The sequence below is a fragment of the Perca flavescens genome, chromosome 12 (genome assembly GCF_004354835.1).
Source record: "Perca flavescens isolate YP-PL-M2 chromosome 12, PFLA_1.0, whole genome shotgun sequence".
Classification (NCBI taxonomy): domain Eukaryota; kingdom Metazoa; phylum Chordata; class Actinopteri; order Perciformes; family Percidae; genus Perca; species Perca flavescens.
The window spans coordinates 10,115,825-10,131,068 of record NC_041342.1 but is presented as its reverse complement, the minus strand read 5'-3'; the positions used below and the strand labels follow the sequence as shown (position 1 = coordinate 10,131,068).

General features: G+C 40.9%; 1 protein-coding gene across 1 annotated transcript in view; it reads right to left on the bottom strand.

Annotated features, from left to right (window-relative positions):
- The window catches only part of kirrel1b (kirre like nephrin family adhesion molecule 1b), a 96,782-nt gene that overhangs the window by 24,220 nt on the left and 57,318 nt on the right, over window positions 1–15,244 (bottom strand). The window contains 3 exon segments of the mRNA XM_028593374.1: window positions 1,530–1,687; window positions 5,841–5,990; window positions 13,445–13,594. Coding sequence (XP_028449175.1) covers window positions 1,530–1,687; window positions 5,841–5,990; window positions 13,445–13,594 — 458 coding nt within the window.

Below are 15,244 nucleotides of genomic sequence, written 5' to 3'. Positions count from 1 at the left end.
AATATTGAGTAACAGTTTGTTCTGACTGAGTGTGGCTATCTGAACTAACACATTTCAGGCCAAAAAATATCCTGAAATGATAAATGAAGTATAAAGGAGAGGTGTGACACTCTCAAGTCATGCTGTTGTTTATCACATAAAACCTCATATTTTGGCCTTAAAAGAGAGTTGCACTTTCACTTTAACACATGAGCGTGTATGTCAAACCAGATGATGTGCAGCATGCTGTGTGTCTGCAATGTCGACTGTGGCATCATCGTGTAGCTGAGCCAGGGAGGGGGAATTTGGGCTTGCCAAATTCTGTCAATTGTCGGTTTTGTTTGACTCATCTTGGTCCAAAAATGCAGTTTTGTTTCACTAAATGTGATAGTATGACGTAGCAATGACAGCACTTTGTGTTTTAATTTCATTTTGTTTGGCTGTTGTGCCTTTCATCAAACGACAGAGCAGTCATGGCTTTCTCCCAGTGAGTGTGTTAATTAGTGTGAAATGGCAAATAGATACTCGTGATGCATTTTAGCGATGTTTGTTCCCCTTTGATTTGCCTTTATGGAAAATACATTCTGCAGTAATCGTCTCCTCCAAGGTTTCAAGGCACACAATGGTGCTGCCCGCTGGTTAGCAGGTCCGAATCTGCAATCTGTGCGCATTCCAAAGCATTCCATAATAAATACGGTCCCCATCTGCCGAGATGTTATCATTATGTCAACCAGGAACCAAGAGTCTCGTGCTGACTTTGCACTGAATTTCCCTAATGCAGGACTCCAGGGGTGATGTGCAGCCTGAGGTGTACACACTGTAATTCTTTTGGCCCACGGCAAATAGCATCTAAACAAACAAACAAGCAGACTGAGAGCGAATGTTATTGAGGAGCAGACTGTAGGTATTACAATTTGTGTTTTTTACGAAGAAAAAAATGTGGTCAACACTTCTGAGATGCAGGTGTGTTGGAAAATTTCACATCAGATGACAATTTGTTGATTTGTGTTACAAACTCTTTTGAAGCCCCTAGTAGGCTTTTGGGATTATGCAGATCGACATTTTTCACCATTTTCTGACATTTTACTGACCAAACAACTAATTGATTTATCAAGAAAATAATTGACAGATTAATCAACAATGAAAATAATTGTTAGTTGTAGCCCTACTAGTCTCGCATTGCCAGACCTTCCTCCACAGCGTTGCGGAGGAGGTTCTGGCTAGTCCACACAGCATCCGGGATGGGAGAAAAACGTGCTCTGGTTTATTGGCATTTCTTTAAACCAATCACAATCGTGTTGGTCGCTAAGCCCCGAACGAAGCATCGGCGCATCTGCAAAATAACAATAGGAATTGTTTTGGTGGAACGTGTGTACGTTCAAAAGTAGTTTCAAAAGGAGAGGGACATCCGGCACCTGAACAATCCCGGAAAAAACGTTGTCAACATGGTGTAATAAACTCTTCATGGGTTTATGTGGTTTTATGTTGAATGACCCAGACACGTGTGCTTGCTATTTAATTGCATGTATGCATGGGTGTGTGTGAGTCACCGTTGACTGGTAGGCGCCCTCCACAGGGACTCCATCCTTGGTCCACTGGATATGTGCTGCAGGCTTGGCCCCGCGGGTCACACAGGTCAGGTTGAATGGAGTCCCAGCCATCAGCAGGAGCTCTGGGGATCCATCCACGACCGGGTCCTCAGGGGGGACTGGAGGAAAAGACACAAACCCAAGCTTTAAAAAGAGGACACATTAATGCAAGTGTGCACTCATGCATATACAGGCCAACCTGTACATGTACAGTATATAAACATATATACACAAAATACTGTCCAGCTTGGGTGATTTAAAATAGAAGAGCGTCAACTTAACACATTGGATTTCCTCAGGAAGCATTACCATCATACTTAAAATATTTAATTCTGTAGTTTAAAAAAAGTGTAAATTAATTAACATTCTTTATAATTTTTTTTTTTTAAATGCACCCAAGTTAGCTGAAACGCTAGTTTTTATTTATTCATATATTGTTACTGTAATAGGCATCCTAAGGTAAAAAAAAAAAAAAAATCTGATAAAAGCACGAAATGCATGCACATTACATTATAGTTTAAAAAACATACAACAGACAAATGAATAATATAAAAGGAATATCAGATGGATCAGTGTTGGCATCTTTGACAGATATTTTTAAACTCAATGATATTTCCCCATGTGAGCAGTTTGTACTTTTTCAGGATATGGCAATAATGAAATCTGAAGGGTTGTAATCGAATATTTTAAGTGCTGGTTTGTACAGTATAATGATACCAGTGCTTGCATTGCAGTAGGGTGTGTTAGACCAAGTTTTCAGACAGTATGTGATGTGGGAGATAACCATTGAGAAAAAGTTTACTCTGGCTGCTTCAGTTGATAGGAAGATTCTGATTAATCTAAAGTTTGATAAACCTAAAACAAGCAAGGCTGTGTTCCTTTAAAGTTCACATATACGGCACACGGTTTCAACATACAACAGCATGTGGTTTTCAACATACAACAGCATGTGGTTTTCAACATACAACAGCAAAATGTAATGTTAAACTGCTCCGCTCTTTGGAGAATTAGGACAAAGTTTACACCATGTTGTTGTGCTATCCAAATCTGCTGTACAGCATTTTCCTCAGGAGGTTTGAACTATTTGACCTTTAACCTCTTTGCTGGGAGTGTGTGATTTCTAAACCCCTCCTCTTGTTTTTCTTCCACATTTTCCTTCTGTCCGTTGCACAATTAAGAGCAACTTCCTGCTAAATTTAAGGCTATGGCTAACGTTAGTAACTACTCTGATAGCAGTGGTGGAAGAAGTATTTACTTAAGTAAAAGTACGTAAGCATCATCAGGAAATTGTTCTCAAAGTATTAAAAGCAGAAAACTAATTAGCAGATTAAACACTTGACACAACTGTTTAATTTGCTAATTATTTCATCTGGACTTGCAGGCCGTTATATTGTTGGGTAGTTTAGTAGAATTACCTCAAATTTGTACTTAAATATAGTACTTGAGTAAATGTACTTAGTTACATTTCACCACTGGATACAGTAATTGCCCTGCTCAAGAACCACGTAACACCGGCTATTTATGGTGTTTTTCTTTAACTGTCTCCATCTTTACTAACATCTGTGAGCTCGAGCTTTCTGTTGTTATATTGACAGTTTCTGTTTCCCACACCAAAGAAACTCATGGATTCTTGAAGCTGATTGAAACACATAGATAAGGGACTGTTCGTTATTTATTTTAGGGGCCACCGGAAGAATTTGGGGATCTTTAGTCAAATTAGACCTGACCCTCCCTTCACCAGAAATACATTTTAGATGACCCTCCAAAATTATATGGTAAAAAGGGATGACCCTCCCCAACAATTTATTGATGACTTCTGTACTGGTTTGGGCTTGGCAAAGTTGTACAGATGGCGATTGTTTTTTTAAAGCCATGACATACATGACTTAACCTCTGCATTCTCATCTGACGCATCCTCTGTTATGGTGTGGTGGCCATTTCAGTAGTTTTACTCACTTATTGTTGTGGAAACATAATAAGCATGGAAACTAAATGCACACTTCCTGCATTACTGTATTACTTCAAATACTAAGTTACTCCTCTAGTAAACTAGTATTCACATGAAATAAAACAATAAAACATTGAGATAATTCAGCAAAGCACACTGGGTAATAACAAATTCAACACTGGTTGCTATGGACTCGTCACTAGGCTTCCTCAGTCATTGTATATTTTAGCATAGGTAAAGCTGCCAGCTGAACATTATCCAAAACTCCATTTCTCAGATGAGCGTCAATTTGGGAGCTTGCATGCTACCACTCCTTCCTTCTCAAATGCCTTGAAAAGGCTGTCGTTGGCACAATTTCACAAATAATCACCGGGACCGAAAGGATATTTGAGTCGGGTATGGCTGCAGCCTGGAGACCTCCTGTCTCATGCCCTCCCACCTTGGTGCTATCCGTGGCGCGAGCTTCAACTTTTTTTACAACTTTAATTAACCGGATGTTTTATTTTGTTTCTGAACGATCTGAATTGTGCTGAATTGCTGCGGAGCTCTCCGGCGTCCGGCAAAAATAGAAGCTCTGCATATCAGCTCCGGAGGGCTACGGACCATCGGAGCTGGGACTCTGTCGGAACGCAGCCGTTCCACAGTCAGTGGAAATACACACATTGACTTTAATGAAAACCTAATGACTCCGCCGCCGTTCCGGAGACGTTCCGCAGCCGCTCCGCAACCGGTGGAAATTAGGAGTTACAGAAACTGTTGTGGTGTGTGGCGGGAGAGTGAGGACCCAAATGCAGAGAGAGCAGGCAGGTAGGCAAACGTTGATGTGGAGGGTTTAATGAAAACAAAAAGCGGCAGTACACAGACTGGAAAACTCACAAAAACAAAACTGACGGGAAAAACATAGGCAGAAGCAAACTGACGCAGGCACAAACACAAAGCACAGGGAGGAAACACAAGGGCATGGCTACAAACTAAACAGGTGCTGACACAAAACGAGGGGAACACAGAGGCTAAATACATGAGGTGATGGGTAAATCAGAAACAGGTGAGACAACAGGTGAAGCACATCAGGGCGGGGCAGGACAATCAACAAAGGTGGGAACAGAAAGCAAAGCTAGACATGACAAGACAGAAGACCAGACTATCAAAATAAAACAGGAAGCAGAACATAAACAGGGAAACATGAAATCGACTAAACACAGAAACTCAACACAACACTAAACACAAGGGAGAATAACAACAAAAACAGGAAACATACAGAAAACTACTAAGAAGCAACAGAAACGGCACAAAACACAAGGCAAAATACAGAAACCAAAACAGAATGCAAGGCATAAACGCAGAAACCACAACAGAAACCTTCGTTTTCAACCACACTGAGCGGGTGCATGTCTTTACAAATGAAATAAACTACGCCAGACTGGCTTATTTTGGTTGCACGAGTTGAAGTTGGTGGTAAATTGTGCATTTGAACTTGAGCAAGGGTGAGTTGTGAGGGGTCGACTCGTTTAGCTTGCTGTTGGCATAACTAAATGGTAAACGCTGTCTTGCTAAATGTGCCCTCAAATTCGTGGTATTACCCGAGTACTTGATTTTTGCCAGACACAGTTGACAAACTGCATGGTTCCTGTCGATATCAGTAGTGCCCTCTTTACTCTGGAAACTAAAATAATTCCACACTTCAGCACAGAATGCAGCGGGAGCCGGTCTTACACAGGGTTCAGCCATAGCTACGTTGTTAGCTTCTAGCAAAAAGTCAGCCACTGCTAGGCACTGCTAGGCACTGTTAGGCGTGGACACTAGTGGTGGTCAGCATAGCGATCTAGCGGTAGGGAGTCAGAAAATCAATATTGCGTTTTTGAAAATCAATACAGTATTGCAAAATAAAATATTGCGATACTCAAGTTTATCGATTTTTTTCTTACACCCCTACGTGCAACAGAAAACTCAGATCGAACAGATAGTCTAGCTAGCTGTCTGGATTTACCCTGCAGCGATCTGAGGAGCAGTTAATCATAGTTCTCATAAATCCACCGGAGGTTAGAATACCAACACAAAGAAAGAGGAAGGTAACGGACATCCGGCCGAAAAGAGGGACATCCGGTGGAACTTCCGGCGGCAGCTGAACAATCCTGGTAGTGGAACATTGTAGATGTAGACTAAACTAAACTAAGGGTGCCTCTTAATGTGAAGCTCTTTCTCTATCTCTTTCTTTGATTTGATAATCATTTCCGCTCTCCTTGGAATGAAAAGGTATTTTGCTCAAACTGTGGTGGTTAAAAGAAAAAATTTATCCAAACAATGTCAGCAGTATTTGCACTTACTGAGTACGTTGAGTTTGGCCCTCCTGGAGCGCAGGGCAGCCTCTGTGGCCTGACACTCGTACAGAGAGTCATCAGAGAGCTCCGCGTTGGAGATCTCCAAGTTGTACTGGCCAATGTCCAGAGCCCGCAGCACCCGGTACCTAGGCCAGGCTGCAGGACACACACACACACACACACACACACACACACACACACACACACACACACACACACACACACACACACACACACACACACACACACACACACACACACACACACACACACACACACACACACACGGGTTACAGTTAAGTAGATGGAGAGACATCCAGCAGAACACTCACTTTGTGATTCATGCGCTTGTTAGAGTTTCTGTTTCAGTTCCACTGTGAGTCATGCATGTTTATTTGCAGGTCAAAAAAGCTTGACGAGTTTAGAAAATGAACTTCGGGAATGTAATTTAAAAATAAATAGTGGTGCCACCTGGAAAACGTGACCTACTGTTTTACAGATTATTGCCGGCATGAAGAAAGTGGCTCATTACACGCTGCTATTACTGTCATGAGTCATCTGCACTGACTTATCTAAGGATAATATCACCTTTATTTAGTAACACAGACTGACACGTCTCAGGGAGTAATAATGAAACACTGGAAGAAAACTTTTTATTTCCATCTGCTTGTCTCGAAAACTAGACTAAAAGTTAAACTCACAGGGGAAAAAAAGCTCCAGGTTCACATTTTAGAACTGGAACTTTCTCACTTATGATGTTTTCTGTTACGAAGAATCTGTGTGAACATAGTTTTATTGACATTTTTAGTTGTCCCCAAGTCTTTAATTCAGGCTGGACAAGTAAAAATCACGTAAGAAATAGAGTTAAAGGAGTAGTTCATCAAAATTAATAATCCACTGAAAACATTGTGAACAGTTGCCGATAAAAAGTAGTCCCTGTTGAAACTGTTGAGTGTCGTCTGGATTATTCACATTACACATTTTCTGGAAAGATATGTTGCCTTTAAATTGTCTAGATGTTGTTTAGTAACAGTGGGGGGTGGCGCAGTGGATATGACACATGCCTATGGTGTGGGAGATATGGGTTTGATTCCCACTGCAATACATCCGCCAATGAGCAAGACACTTAACCTTTAGTTGCTCCAGAGGCGTATGACCTCTGACATATATAGAAATTGTATGTTGCTTTGGATAAAAGCATCAGCTAAATGACATGTAATGTAAATAATGCTATGAGTTGCACTAATAAAATTCTCTATTGTAGGCTACTGCGGTTGAAGCAGAAATCTCAGAGACGGATAGTGCAAACCTCGAACAAATGAATGAACAGACAGATACCACTATAGGTAAGTGCGGAAATATAGTTTTTAGTTATTTTGGTAAAATAACACTTTAAATTGTAATTTCTAAAGCTGCATGTCATCTCGATTTCAGTATAAGGAACACACAAAAAACATACAGGAATAGGGAAAAGGCAGAGAAAACCTTTGAAAACAATTCTACATCCACTCATCATCTTCTTTTATTCAACGTCAGTGACTGTTTTCCTGTCCTCTGCTGATGCCTGACTTGTTTACAACATAAATCTGATGTAAAAGCTCTTATGGAATGGATAAAAGCTGAATCACAATTGCATTACGCCAATCAGAGACAGAGAGCAGCAAATGGGACACGTTTTTATGTGAAAATGTCAAAGCGTTTTGTCACAACACGCAGATGGCATTTAGCATTACAGTAATAGCATTTATTTAAGAAGTTTTGAGGACCTTTTTGCATTAAACAGAGCCTCTGGAAATCATGATAGTAATGTCCGTTACACAAACAACACGTAGGACGGTGTAATGAACGCGGGAGCACACACACACACAGAGCCACGCAGCAGCACAGTCAGAGGTAAACAGCTGAAGGGTTTTAACACAAACACTCATCCAACATAATGTAGGGCTGCTAGATTATGGAAAAAAATTATCATAATCGCGATTATTTTGGTCAAAATTGAAATCACGATTATCTAACACGATTACGTTGACTTTTGAAAAGATGTTGCAATTATTGAACTTAAAAAAACAGTGAAACAGTTCAATAAATCAACAGTGAAAACACCTTAAACAGTGAAATTTCCCTTCATACAACATTTTCTTTTCTCGATAACTCTGTTTTTGTGACCGTTAGGAGTCGAAATCTTACCAATCGCGAATAAAATCTGAGTAATTGCACAGTGATGCCACATCAGATCCTGTATGACACACTAAGCAGCGCCGTTCCAATTACAATAGCCCCTTTTCTCTCTGTTTGAACCCGCGGCTCTCAGACAAAGATATAATTGAGCGTGACTTCCCACTAGGGGGCACTCATTGATCCTCCGTGCCCAATCCTAACATGATATCATGGATTCAGATGGCAAAGGCAGGCAGTTTGGGTGTGCAGAGGAAGAAGGAGGGTTGGTGAGTGTGTGTGTGGGGGGGGTGACAAAGTATTAGTGAAGATTACATCATCCCCTCTAGCACCTCGCAGCATAGCAACCACAGAGGTGAAAGCACCCCGGGGAGAAGGAGAAGGAGAAGAAGGTGGAAGAGGAGGAATAATAAACTGCCACTAATGCCTGCAGGTAGTGAGCAGAGGAGCGTGTGTGTTTTATAGGTATTTGCACTGATACATGTAAACATGATAGACACATGTGTATGTAGCTACATGTTACTCTGCGTTGACCAAACACTAAAAGGGTTTCCTTTTTATTTTATGGATTTAATAAATACATACAGTACACAACTATGTCATAAAAATAATGTTTTTGTCACTGAATGAACGCAGATCTCCTGCGTGTGTGTATGTCGCTACATTTTATTCTGCATTGATCAAATACTAAAAGGGGTTGCTTTGTATTGCATGTATTTAAGATTTGGGGAAAAAAAAATTGTCAGTGAATGAACAAATGATAATCTCCTCTGTGTGTGTGTGTGTGTGTGTGTGTGTGTGTGTGTGTGTGTGTTGTTGTGTGTGTGTGTGTGTGTGTGTGTGTGTGTGCAAACTGCAGGTTTGAATTTAATGCACATTTATCTGCACTCCCACACTGTCATCAACAGCGGTTTAAAATCTCACAGGGCACAAAGCAACAATCTCTTACGCGTCACACGTTTCATGCACCAACATCATCTCAGTAGATCAGAATAAATATGCATTATTTGTCGGTGGACATAGGAACGACTTGCAGGCTTTCCTCCGCACGTGGACATGACCTCTTGTTTACATGAAAAGCAAACGATTGAGACAGAATGTCAAGGATGGAGGGAGGAATAGCAGCGCAGACAGCTGATGGATAAATAACGGACGGAAGGTGATGATGGATGGTTGAAAAGCAGAGAAAAGGAGACGGAAAGGACAACATGTTTATCAAATGCCGGTGCGTTTATCACCGAACGCATTCTCGCAAAAAGGGCTGCAAGGACAAAGAGAGCATTACCGACATAAAAAGAGAGAGGGAGGAGTAAGGAGGAATGGGTGAGAGGAGAGCAGAGGAAGAGAAATGAAAAGCAATGGAGGGGATCTGGGGAACACATAAAGCAAGTGATGATGGAGCTGTAGTTTGAAAGATGGAGGAGCACGAAATAAGAGAAGGGTGGAGGAGAGAGAGAGAGAGACAAGCTGACCTTTACTGAACCTGTGAATTAAATTGAGTTGAACACAAGATTCGCATCACATGTCAGATTAGCACTTGAGTGCCTGTGTGTGTGTGTGTGTGTGTGTGTGTGTGTGTGTGTGTGTGTGTGTGTGTGTGTGTCTGTCTGTCTGTGTGTGTCTGTCTGTGTCTGTGTGTGTATGTGATATGTGTGCTGTAGTGTGTGTCTTCTTTGTGGATTAATTTACGATGTGATGTAGAGCTGAAAGGGCACAAAGTATGCGAGTGCTGATGGACTTATTGTTCATAATGGTAAGTTTTGTTGAGCATACTCTATTATTAGATTTTTCATTAAAGTAAATATCTGTGACATTTTCATATATGAATAAATGCTTTGTTTTACCCATCACCGAATGATTTGAGAATAGGGTTCCATGTGGGTCATGAAAGCTTTGTCTAAGTTTTTACAGTCTCAGTCGTAAATTTGGAATTAACAGAAGAAAAATGAAGTATTAGGCGTGACATTTGAGTTTGGTTCCTTGTAGTGTCGCCAACACAAACCGTAAGAACCAAGATGGCATAGTCCTTGTCACAGTTTGATTGACAGGCATAGCAGAAATACCACAGCAATGACGCTTAGCATCAAAGATATCGGATGCCGTTGATGGATAAAAGATTAAAAAACTAACAATGAAAAAAAGCACAGATTATTCAACGAAAAGCAGGTTTTGACCAGTCGCCAGTGTGGTTTACGGCCCATATGCAGCTTGTTTGATTACAAGGGTTGTTAACGATTTACAGATACGAACAGGGTGCAAACTACGGCGGAGCTAGGGGGAGCTCGACTCCCCTTAATAAGACATGGGCTCCCCTGAAAACGTGATTTGTAAAATTTTGGGGGGTCTCTAAAAATATTGACAATGTGTCATTTTGACGTGCAATTTTAGATTTGTGTAACGTGATCATTGTGGATTATGTGTAAAACTGCAAAAATGTCATTCATTCATGCATGATGGCGATTTAAACCTAATTCACTTCAATGAAGATAACTAAACATGCTATTCTTGTTATGAGCATCAAGGTGCGGCGGCGCTGCGGTGCAAATTCAACTCATGTTTAGTACATGTTAACTCAAAGATTCGTAGAAAAAATATAAACGTTGGAGGCCACTAATCGGCGCGTAAAGTCCTTGAAATCCATTCTGCAGTAAGCATCATATAGCCATGGCAAAAAGAAAACAAGGCAGTTTATTTAATTTTGTTTTTACTACGAAATTGTGTAGCGATGACGTTAATAGCACGACTAATTCACCTGTTGCAAGCCCTGTTAACGCACCTCCCACCGGGGTGACGAGAAGAAGCTGAAGAAATAATGTCCTCTCTGGCTGAAGATGATCCTAACCCCTCTTGCTCCTCTCTCTCCCGTTAAATTGGAACAGCCAGCAGTGGAAAGACGGGAAGAGCCAATATACATGGCTGTTTGTTAAGGATGGAAGCTTGGCGTGCGTCGCTATGGTCTAATTGAACGGAGGAATTATGGTATCCTTCGGTAGCCTGAGTAACTTTAACCGTTGTTCATGTGAAATCTCAAAGACAGCCTGATGCTTTGTTTATAGACAATTTTTGGCTGGCTGTTTGCTGTTTGACCTATCTATTCCTGTCGATAAAGTATAAAAGGGTAAATCCTGTAGTGCATACACTGTTGTGTAGCTTTTATGTAGCCTGTCTTTGTAAGTCATTGTAAGTCGCAAGCCCACGACCCATTATTTTTCCTTCCCATAAAGTAACAAAAATACTTGGGATTCCCTGGTTTTATGTGTAATATATCAACTTGAAGGTAAGCAATGTCACTTTTATAGAATTGGCAATTTTTTAGTTATTATGGAAAATGAACATCTACATTCAACAAATGTTAAGAACTGTATCATATCGCACCAAATTGTTGCATAGTGACATGTACCATCCCTGAATCGCATCATAGCCCATGTATCTAGAGACGTATCGGATCGTCTTATAAGGAGAGATGCATATTGAATACATATTTATTATAGAATTGATCGAAACTACACTGCTGCAACATTAAAGTGGTGTCCACATTTATGCATCAATAAATGCAGTCCAACAGTATATCATATTATTCTGAAATGGGCCATTGTGCACAATGAGTACTTGTACTACTATGAATATATTTTGATGCTAATACTTGTGTAAGTTTATTTTTTAAAAATGCATGTTTACTTGTATTGAGTATTTTTACACAGCAGTCCTGCTACTTTTATTTAAGTGAAAGAATAATAACTAAAAATTTGCCAATTCTATAAAAGTGACATTGCTTACCTTCAAGTTGATATATTACACATAAGACCAGGGAATCCCAAGTATTTTTGTTACTTTATGGGAAGGAAAAAAAATGGAAGACAAATGTATTATTTTCCAATTACATTACAGTCCTGTTTATTACTTTTCCAGTAGACACAGTGAGTTCAGTATGTTTCTACTTCTAAACTGGCCTCAAAATTTACACACACAGTTGCCATACAATGTGTGATCAAAGTGTATTAACCAAAGGGAAAGGCAGTGATTGGCAGAACAGGCAGCAAAAAGTGACAGTATTCTGATCAATGGAAATCAAATTCGTCAGATTCACAGAACTCTAGCCTATCAGGGGGGCCAATCATATTTCAGAGGGTGCCACTCCAGGCCCCCCCACTGAGACTGCAGGGGCCAGGGATCAAACCACCGACCTTGTAGTCAGGTGGTAGAAAACCACTCTACCACCTGAGCCAAAGCCGCCCGGACAAAAGTCTGAAAGCACATTTTTTGATTCTGAAATGTTTTGCCAAAACGGATCTGGGCAAAGAGTAAGAGGTATCAGTAGCTGTAGTCATTTATCAGGTCAACAGAGAAGGACGTTTTCTTCTTCTTCTTCTCCCAGTCCTAGCCTCTTATTCTGGCACTTCTCAGTTTTCTCTGACCATCTTCTAAATGCAGAAAAAAAACCCTCTTCTCTTGTGGTTTTGACCCTTTGGCTCTCCTCACTTTTGGTTGCATGTGATACATCCCCATCTCTAAAATGAAGTGTATTTTGCTGTTGCACTCACAGTAAGTGTGCGTGTCGGCTTAAAATGTAAATGCGAATGTGCGTCTGCTTTTGTCAGCACTGTGAGGGATTTTCTCTAATTCGGCATGATATACAGGACTCATTTTTGCCCAGATTGTCACTAACACGCCTCTTGGCTCTTAACTCTCTCTCTCTCCCTCTCTCTGTTCAGTGTTCATTCCCTTAATGTTAAAAAAAAAAAACCTACACTTTTCAGCCATAAAAGCTTTTGTCAGGGTTCTTACAGTCAAAACTGAACCGAAACCGTGGCTGAGTTATTCCCCTTCTTCCCTTCACTTTGATCCCTGAGGCTCGGTGAAGCTGCAAGGTTGTTTTTTCCCTCTCCCACCACAGGATTTCTTTCCCCTCCCTCACCCAGAGGTGTAAGAAGTATTCAGACCCTTCAGTAAAAGTACTAATACAACTCTAAAAATACTCTTTTTAAAAGTAAAAGTTCTGCATTGAAAATGTTACCTAAGTAAAGGTATGAAAGTATCATCAGGACTTAAAGTATTAAAAGTAAAAGTACTCACTGCAGAAAAACCCTCACATTTTAGAGACTGGAAACGATCCAAACAGTTTGTTTAATGGTCTAATCATTTCAGCTGGACTAGTAGGGCTGTACAGCATTATTATGTTTGATTTATAATAAAACATAAAATATTTCATAAACTACATGTGTTTTGTGCGCAAAAATCTTAATTTGTAAAGGAACTAAAGAGTCAGATAAATAAGTGGAGTAAAAAGTGCACTATTTCTCTCTGAAATGTAACGGAGTAGAAGTAGAAAATGGCATGAAAAGAAAAGACTCAAGCAAAGTACAAGTATTTCAAATGTGTACTTAAGTACAGTACTTGAGTAAATGTACTTAGTTACATTCCACCACTGCCCTTACCTCGGAGACCCTCCCCGACGCCGAGGGCCAGGCCGTCCTTGGTCCACTGGACGATGCCGCTGTAGTTGAAGACCACGCAGGACAACACCACCCGTTCTCCTAGTACCACCGACTGGTCCGCTGGCTCCTGAGAGAAGCGAATGCACCACACTGCAACAGAGGGACAGAGAGGGGAAATCAATGTGAAGTTCCTTTTCTTGTGACCTGGCCATGAGCTGCCATCTTTTATTGCGCTGTATCGAGCTACACAGTCCCTCTCCGGTCTTATCGACTGGTGCTTGTCCATATGGTGGCTGTTGGGCTGATTTGTTATGCGTCTTTATAGTGTATATGGTGTTTTTATTCTCCTTTTTTACTATGTGTTTTTTTTTATTGCAAGTGTGTTTAAATATGAACCCTGTCTGTGAGGGGAAATTTCTCTTCTGGGCACGGTAAGGTTTTGAATTGAATTGACTGCATTTCTGCACATATGCATTGGCCGAATGGAGGGACCCAGGAGATTTGACAGCTTTTATTCCATAAAATAGGCAGCAGAGCAGTGTCATTGGGACAACAAACACTGTCCGACTCCAAAAGAAAGCCAACGGTATCATAAAGGACCCCACTCACTCTGGACGTCACGTGTTCTCCCCCCTGCCCTCTGGAAAAAAATACAGGACAATCAGATCCAGAACAAACACACTGAGAAGCAGCTTTTTCCCACAGGCAGTAAAATGCACAAACCCTCCTCCTCTCCATATCCTCCCTCTATAAGACTAATTTGCAATTAACCCCAAGAACTGGAAGGGCAATTACCTCATATATGTATGTAGAACCACCTCATCGTGCTTATTTATCTTGATTTTTATATTTTACTATTTAAATTGAGCTATTTTTGGTTATTGTTTGTTTGTTATTTATGCGGTCAAACTGAGAACTGCTAAACTGTGTTTCTGTGTTGACAATAAAGATCTATTATATTCTGTCTGGTTTGAATCATTTCTCTTTTTAACCGGACACAGAGCTCAATTGATCAGATTTGCATATTTGTCATTCCTCTGTGCCTTCTGCATCTGTTTTGTCTCTTTCTTGCCCCCTTTTCAAGTTTTCCCTGGACTTTAATGAGGCTTATGTGTGTATCTGCGTGGGTACGTGTGAGTGTGTGTGTGTGTGTGTGTGTGTGTGTCTGCAGGGATATGTAAGTGCACTTGTGTAGCAAGAACATCATTGCCAAGCTGTGATACAGCCTGCTCTTTTTCATCAGAATACAAAGGATTTTGCTTACACACACACATTTCCTCCAGCAAAATAAGCCTTTTGGCTATTGCAGTGGCGCTAAAATACACGGATATAAAAACTACAAGTGTAGCGCCGGCATACATTAACGCTCTCGCATAAAGAGAAAGTGTCAGGTGAGGAGGCGAAGCACCCTCCCTGCGCTGTTTTCAGCCGTTTGCATCATCAGGTAAAATTGTTTCATATTCCAGAGAAGTCTTGCAAGAAGGCGCGTTAATTAAGGCAGAGAAGGAGACTGGGGTGCCTTAGATGACACATGCACACGCACGTGCATGGGCACCCAAACATACACTATCTCACATAAACAGAAGCTCCTGCACACATGCGACATTAAATCACACTTAATTTATGCACTCGTACACACACACACACACGCACACAACACACACACCTCACTGAGTCATACAGCTGAGCATACATCCACGCACACATACACAATCTTACAACACACACGCACGCACACACACACACACACACACACACACACACACACACACACACACACACACTAGCACAGAGTTGGTG